This window comes from Gouania willdenowi, chromosome 5, assembly GCF_900634775.1.
Source record: "Gouania willdenowi chromosome 5, fGouWil2.1, whole genome shotgun sequence".
Classification (NCBI taxonomy): Eukaryota; Metazoa; Chordata; class Actinopteri; order Blenniiformes; family Gobiesocidae; genus Gouania; species Gouania willdenowi.
The window spans coordinates 16,829,473-16,837,859 of record NC_041048.1 but is presented as its reverse complement, the minus strand read 5'-3'; the positions used below and the strand labels follow the sequence as shown (position 1 = coordinate 16,837,859).

Here is an 8,387-nt window from a genome sequence, read left to right as displayed (position 1 = left end):
CCTCGTAAGACGTTAGCCAGCTTCGTAGTAGAAAGTCTAGTATAAGCCTGTAAAGTCTTGAATCACAGTTGAAAATTGAGAAAAAGAACAACACACAATACAAAGAGGCAGTGCACCCAAAGCCAGACTTTAATTTGTTATATAGAGCAATACAATTTAACTATTAAATAACACCATTACATCATAATGAGGTATATAACAATATCATAGAAATACACTGCTATGATACTGCCATATAAAAGGACAAAGCCGTTTTTTTTAAGTTACAAAATAGACTTGACCACAATCCTGGCTGAAATGAGCTGAGGCGAACCCACTGGCTCCTTGGACAAAAAAAAAGCACACGTCAGAAGAATCTGGACCAAAGCCCATCATGATCCTCAGAAGGAGCAGCTTTGATTACTGGAATTCAGCTGCAATATTTCAGATAAAAACTTTCCACAAAAGTACAATCTGTCACACAGCCACAATACAAACCAAATCTTCATATGAAAATATAAACTTCTGTGATCACAAAGGTTACCGTTTTTTTTTTTGTTTTTTTCTTTTGTATCTGAAGCAAAAGTGTGCAGCTGTAGCAGTCGTGATTTCAAAGTGTGTGTGGAAGTGGCGACACGAGAGGCTTGTGTTTGGGATGGAGATAAAGACACTGCTGAAGAGCTGTGTGATCTGGACAATGGACGTTTCTCCAAATGTTGGAGATGGTTCAGAGATTAGGCACACTCCTCTTTCAGTAGAAAAGTGGTTTGCACAGGAAAGGATACACAACATTCAGTCAGAAAAAGGATACTGATTTCAAATTTAGAGTGTATATTTATAGTCACAAAATATTGCCAAAATAAACTTAACTTCAGATAATCAACTTTACACCCTTCATTATAGAATGTGAATGTGAGAAAGAAGTCAGAGAATCAGATGAACTCGTGGGTGTTTTGCTCCTGAGACGATGGCAGGAAAAAGATTTACAAGCAGGCATCAGCAGAAATGTGTAAACTGTCGTTGTGACTCAACAATGAAAAGCGATTGTTGACTAAATAGAGCTCAGGATAAAAGAAAAGACAATGAACTGCAAACTGGAACCACATCTTTGGTCAGAAATAAAGCATTAACCCCGCCCCCCCCAAAAAAAATAAAACTACAGTGCCTACTGAAATTTTTACCCTATTTAAATCTACTTCAAACTAGCTAGGATATTAAAAACAGATGGTTATGCAAAACATCTTTGGCTGCAGAATTGTTTCAGTAATGGGTAAATTTAGGTTATTGGTCCAGGATTAAAGCCAAATGGCTGTAAATTTGATTTCCAATGAATTCCAATAAATAGATTTCCTTTTTTGTGTCAGAAGCAAATAATGGCAATGAACTGAAATCTACCAATCAGGAAAAGTAAATAATAACCTCATCAAGGCACTAAATAGCAAACTGTCCAAGATGTTTTAATGCGATTTCTTCCACTGCTGTTCTTTTTTTTTATTTTATCAAAAGTGTAATGTAAGGAATTCTGGGAGAAGTCATCACAACAAACAAGAGCTTACCGTTCCAACCTTGTGCAGAGGCTACTTTTAGGAAAAAAAACAAAGCTGCTGACTAATATTTGTAAAGCTTTTAAAAGTGGACATTCCTAAAAACACCCTGCTATGTTGGCCACAGTTGGCAGAACTGGCATAGGAGAAGCTGTACATGCTGTTAAAAAAGCCTGAGGTCAAACAAGTTCACACTTTTTCTAATTTAACCAAAGTTAGAGGAATCTATCACGGTATCCATCGGTCTCAAATTAAAATTATAACGACGGGAAAACACAAAATCGGGGTAAAAATCTTCAGTAGGCATGGAGTCGTGTCAATAATGGTCTCAGTAACGGAAGATCTGCAGACTTTACGCATCACAAAAAAATCTCATCTCTTCAAAGCAAAGCAGGCGGAGAAGCAAGAAACAAAATGAGTCCCAGTAAAACGCAATAAAAAGGTTCACATTAGATGTTTGAACACATTTAAACAAAAAAATAAGCCATTTTACAGAACAGCAGCGAGAGAGGACGAGAGTCTTTAGGCAGGAGGGAGTCCTTCCATGTGTGACAGAAATGCAGAAAACTGTTAGTCTGACTGTAGTGACACAATGCATGCTGGGATACATGTTTTAAAGACAGTATTGGATCACATGAACCCAACCTTGGTCTTCATAAATCAGGTGTGTCCCATTAAGGTCCAGGATCCCAGTTCTGCAGTCATGCTGGGGCAGAGTTGTGATAAAGTGTCCCCCCCCCTGCCCCCCCTCACCTGCGTTAGGCAGTAACACTGATAGGATAGTGCAAACTGGACAGAGCCGCTTTCTCCTCGTGTCAACATAAACAGGTGCAAACGCTCAGCAGGGTAACATTAAAGAAAAGAAATAAAGACCAAAAACATAAATATTAAAAAACCTTTATCAGTATAAAAAGTAATAAGGTTATTCATATAATCAATAGTCTGGCAAAAAAAAAGGCCTCCGGAAAGTTCCTGGTCTTTTAAAAACTAAGTGCCTCTGAGAGAGTCCTCAGACGAGCGACTCCATGCTCTCCGCTGGGTCCGACTCGTCTGCGATCGCTGCCATCCCATTAGAGTCCATGTGCAGGGGGCTTAAACCACACTCACTGTTACTGACCAGGCTCAGCATGGCTTTGTAAAGGTACTGGTACTGCTCCTGTGCACACACACACACACACACAACATGCAGGTCAACACACAAACAACTCAAAATTAATAATAATAAATCGTTTTTTTATAATGCTTTTTTTGGGACTCAAAGCCACTTCACAGAAAACTATAATTACTATATTGATGATAATTATATTATAAATACAGTATATTAATAACTAGTTATCAGTTATTAAATCACACCGCTGATAAGCTGCAACGGCTTCAATGAAAGAACTTGACTCAGGACAGCGAGCGCACCGGCCTGGAGTCATCAAACTATGCTCCCAGTGAAACTACTGGAGCAACAAACTGCAGCGTTAGAGAGAGAGAGACAGAGAGACAGAGAGACAGAGAGAGAGAGAGAGAGAGAGAGAGAGAGAGAGAGAGAGAGAGAGAGAGACAGAGAGAGAGAGAGAGAGACAGAGAGAGAGAGAGACAGAGAGAGAGAGAGAGAGAGAGAGAGAGAGAGAGAGACAGAGAGAGAGAGAGACAGAGAGAGAGACAGAGAGAGAGAGACAGAGAGAGAGACAGAGAGAGAGCAGCGCCGAGGCGAACGCAGCCGCTCACGGTACAAGCTGTCAAAACATCGGCCCGCCACTTAGCAGCAGCGTACCTGGAGGTCCGTGTTGGCCTCACACCAGCAAATCCACCAGTCTTGGGCAACCACAACGGTGCTAATGAAAAGCGTAGCAACACAGCAGAGTAACCTTAACTGTTTAATCACAGTAGAGAGACAGCGGTGTAGCTGTGGAGCTACAGAGTCTGAATCAGCTGTGAATGCCGTTATCCGCAATCGCGAGAAGATAGAAGGACCAGATGACCTGATGACACCAGTAGATGTAGACTTTCCGGGTCATCCTGGGGTCACAAGCGACTTTGTTGATATAATTACTCAACCTGCGCATGCGCGAGATGGAACATCCAGTGTTTTAAGCACCGCCTCTGGCGGTCAGTAAGCATGAAATAGAAACTACATTTTACTGTGAAAACAAATATAATTTAGGCCTGATATGTCCGTCTGTACATATGAAGTCGTATGTCAGCAACAAAACAACAAAACAACAAAAAGTTGCACGTGTTACTGCGTGGCCACTGTTTCTTTTGGTTTCCTGTGAGACCAGGGCATCTGTACCATCTTCATGCCAGATCTCTGGAATAAACTGCACAAAAAATATTTTGGTCCATTTTTGACTTTAATTTTGCATCCTCAAAAACTATCCATAACAATTTGATATCAGAAGTTGGATAAGTAAAGGAGACATTCTCCCCTTTTTTTATTCAGAGGCAAAAAGTACTAAAACCTCCCCTTTTTTGTATTGGATAAATACATGTGTATACATACGTGTTATGGAAATTTTTCCAGCATGCACAATGTCAGATAAAACAAAGTCAAAAATGGGCCAAAAGATCTTTTACACAGTTTATTCCAGAGCTCTGGCATGAAGATGGTTTATATACAGTAGTTTATCAGGAAATTAAAAGAAAGAGTGGCTCCACACAGTAACGGCACACATCTCTCATAGTAAAAACCAAAGGCTGACCAGGGAAGCTGCTATTGGCTAACATGATGTCACCATCACCACAGGTCGCTGTAGGTGTTTGGAAACCTAAATAAAGTCAACAAGAGCCCTCAGAGAGCGCAAACCTCCGCCAAGCAACTACTGTCCTCTTTGCCAGTGATAATGACCATGGTACCATGAACATTCACACTTTAAAGGCTAGGAAAAAATGTACAATCTCCATTAATAACAATACATAAGGTCCAAATGTATGAACACCCACATTTTTCTGGAAAATATACTGTAACTGAGTCAAGTTTTATGAACATTGGACAATTATGAACATAGATATTATTTTTTTTTTAGTTTAGCCATATTTATCATTATTATTATTATTATTGTTGCTGGGTTGTTCTTTGTTTTTTTATTTTTTTTTGTTTTTTGTTTTGTGCACCAACTACCAAGACAAATTCCTTGTACTGTCCTTAAAACTGTACATGGCCATTAAAAACATTTCTGTTTCTGATTCTGATGAGAGATAGGGATTTTTCCATTTTTAAAATAGATCCAGATTTGGATTATTGATCCAGATAATCCCCTAAATCATCATCATATTTTGAATATTCCCTGAAACTGTCATCCAGGTCTGTCCATTGGTCTGTGAGTTACACTGACTGTTCACAGACAAACAAACAAGAACATAAATGCTGGCAAACACGTGACGTCTTTGGCGGAGGTAACAAACGCCGGTGAAAACACTATCTCCTTGGTGGAGGAAATGATGATGAATTCTGAATTTATCTGCCAGCTCCTTTTTTCCGCGTCCCAGTCTGACTAAACTAGGTCAGTGCAGCTTTAAAAGCAGCTTAAAGCACTGATGTTTTTTAACCACTTGTAGGCAGCACAAGCTGTAAACACAAAACCATCAAATGCTAGCATAATGAGATGGTTGGTTGGGTGATCAATGTCTACATACTTTCAAATCCTGCATTTACCAGAGTATTTTTATTTATTTTTTATCAACGTTTACCAAAATATCTCAGGGCCTCGGGATAAATACGTACATCTCAAATGTGCTACTAAAAATCTATCATTCCTTTGCTATTTTTAAACAGAGTTTCATCCCAGTCTTGAAATAATTCAGATGAATATTCTAACAAACACACAGCAGTATGAACTTACTATATCAGTGAAGACTCCCGGCCTCATGAGGTTGATCATCTTGGCCACCTGATAGATGTCCACCACGCCCTCGCTCTCCAGCTGCTGTGACAGCGTGGTTAGCGCACAGAGCATCCCTGCAGACACCGCTCCATACCTGAGAGCACAGAGTCATCATTAGCTCTGCAGTAAAGATCAGGTGGGATTACGCACATGCTGCATCTGTCATATTCTGCCCACAGAGCTGACCGTAGCTCTTCAAAGTAGCAGTTTTTAAACCAAATCGTTGAATCTCATTGATTACTTCTCATCTCATGTGATCAGTTGTTTTCCAATATGTTATATGAACAAAATGCAGGAAATTAAAAAAATACACAAAAAAAACAATAATACACAAACTGACAGAAAAATAGACAAAATGACAACAAAAACACACAGAAATGCCTGGAAAATACCCTTAATAACAACAAAAACACACAAAACTATTTAAATGCTTCAATCAATCATTATTCTAAATCAGGGGTCACCAACACGGTGCCAGCAGGCCCTAGGTAGCCCGCATGGACCATGTGAGGTGTCCTCACTAGTCACCAATGAGCTGCATCTAGAATTTTACTGATTTACTTTTCAGGATTCAAACTCACAAAGATAAATACATATGAGAGATATACTTAATACAGTAATTAGTAGAGCTAAATACTGCTGCATGGGATAAAGTTTTGGTATTAAATTATTTTCACTGAACCCTTGTGACAAATCTTTTCAAGTGTTGCGGATTTATATTATATAAAATGTGATATACTGTATATAAAATGTTTTCTAAATGCAAGGTGGATTTTCATAAAATATGATGTTATGTTATATTTGACAAATGTTACATGTTATACAATTAGTGAAACGTTGTTTTTTTGTAGCTAATAAAATAGATGGATGATTTTTTTTAATGAAATGTAATAATTAGGAGAAATAAATTATTGAATGTTGAAACTTAAACATTTCCTACCTTTTTAAGTTACTGCTCGCCTTCTTTATTATCTCACTCTCTAATTAAACTGAAAACGTGAATATTTAGTTTTTAAGAAGAGCTTGGTAGCCTACTCAGTACCTATGAAGTCGTTCACAGTTGTAGAAAGGTTGGTGAGCTCTGATCCAAAGGCTGGAATTAACATCATCCCACTTTTCTTGCTCCCACTGTGATAAAAGTTGCCCATCTCTGACTCACACGCTGTCCGTCATTGCATCCTGCTAGTTGCCTTTCAAAATAAATGACCGGAAAGGAATTCGAACTTGTTCATTTTGGGACAAAGTTAGACTTTACATTCCCACTGAACTTTTAATGTAAACTGAGAGCTGAGGATGTTGACATTAATGATAGCCAAGGTGAATCACAGCCACATGACTCTGTGGTATTTTAGTTTCCTGAAAAACGTTAATGTTGTCGAGGGTTTTAAAAGCGTAGGAGAGTCTGGGCGTTTCTCAGTGCAGTGCACTTAAGGACTTTCCAGCCCGGAGCCATGAAGAGCACTGATGATTTAGTGGCTTATTATTATTCTAAGCTGATGCAAACACTACAGTTTTCACACGTCTAATTGAATGTAATTAACTATTGGAGGAGACGTCAAACACTCCAGAGCATTTTAAATCCAGATGTGAGAAATGAAAACAGTAAACACATCCAGCAAAAAGGACAAAATGACAAAAACAAAAGGTTTTGATTTTATAGCAAAAGGCAGAAAAACAACCTGAAAATTAATCCTCTCCTCTTTATTGCATAAAAAACAAATGAATGTAAAATAAAAATAAAAATAAACGAAGCTCTGTTACAGGGCTGGGTAATATTTTTTCCTCAAAACAACGATATACGATATTAATCTTGATATTATCTAATCAATAGCTGCTTCTCTCGTCTCCTTTTTCGGCACGTACAAAAAAAAAAAAGAATAACAAAACTTCTGTGAATGCAACCATGTCGGAAATAAACTGAATAAATAATAAAAAATAAGGTAATACCAGAAATAAAGAAAGATAATAGGTTACATTTTCTGATTAAAAATGCCACACAAGCCTATTTATTAACAAACAGCAGCCCAATATGTGCCATTTTAGTCTTTTTATTTTCTAAGGGACAGCACGTGTGAGTGCGTTCTGTAGTGTGGCTTGTTTATGGGAAGGTCTGAGTTAGGACGCACTCAGAAATCCATCTAACTGTGCTTTTCATGTTGTTCTGAGAAGTAACGAAAGCAGTGACTCCTAAAACGAGTATTTTAATACAAAATAAGCTACAGTATAAAAATATAAATCTCAGAAATATGTTACAATTGTAAAGAAGGACACTGTTCGACTGCACTCAATGAATAATGTTTAATTATTGTATGATGTGATTTGTACTGTGTGACTGTATAAATAAAACATATATATTAAGATATATTTCGATATAGGCAACATTGTCATTTTTTCTATCGCCAAAATAGAAAACTCGATGTATCTTGAGTCACGATATATTGCTCAGCTCTACTCTGTTACGTAATCATACAACATACTCATCATGAACGATAGTGGGGCCATCTCGAGTCATGGCTTCCTCCTTGAGCACACGGATGAGCTCAAAGGTGCTGCTGAGTGGAGCGTCTGGGTTTGGCCATTTGGGACACTGGAAATGTCTCACCTCCAAAACATAGTCGTCCTGTTACAAACAGAAAAAAAGTACGTTTAGTTACGATCATTTGCAGCCACTAGCCGGGCGTGGTTCAGGCACCTGTGTGGCTTCTAGGATGAAGTCGTGGATGATGATCTGCTCTTCGTTGGAGAGGCAGAGTCGGTCTTTACTGATGAGCGTGACGGTGAAGGCGATGCAGTTCATGGCCTCTTCCCGGCTTGGCCAGTAGACAAATTCATCTTCTGCCTGCCGGGAAACAAGTGACGCAAATAACTTTTGTGTGTTTTTTGGTCATTCTGTGTATGTTTGTTGTTGTCATGCTTGTTATGAGACATTTTGTGCATTTCTGTTGTCCTTTTGTGTATTTTCCCTGTAAAATGTATGTTTTTTAGAGTC

The 8,387-nt window shown here is 38.5% G+C and overlaps 1 protein-coding gene across 2 annotated transcripts in view; it reads right to left on the bottom strand.

Moving 5' to 3' along the window:
- Positions 1 to 260: 260 nt before the first annotated feature.
- ca16b (carbonic anhydrase XVI b) overlaps positions 261 to 8,387 on the bottom strand; it is a 155,642-nt gene continuing 147,515 nt past the window's right edge. Inside the window, exons 27-30 of one of the 2 annotated variants that reach the window (XM_028446398.1) lie at positions 8,091 to 8,237; positions 7,876 to 8,018; positions 5,357 to 5,492; positions 261 to 2,679 (exon numbers count right to left, since the gene is read on the bottom strand). In XM_028446398.1, the coding sequence (XP_028302199.1) occupies positions 2,533 to 2,679; positions 5,357 to 5,492; positions 7,876 to 8,018; positions 8,091 to 8,237 (573 nt within the window). In that variant the 3' untranslated portion in view covers positions 261 to 2,532. The remainder of the gene's footprint in view (positions 2,680 to 5,356; positions 5,493 to 7,875; positions 8,019 to 8,090; positions 8,238 to 8,387) is intronic. The other variant, XM_028446399.1, reaches the window with a different exon arrangement.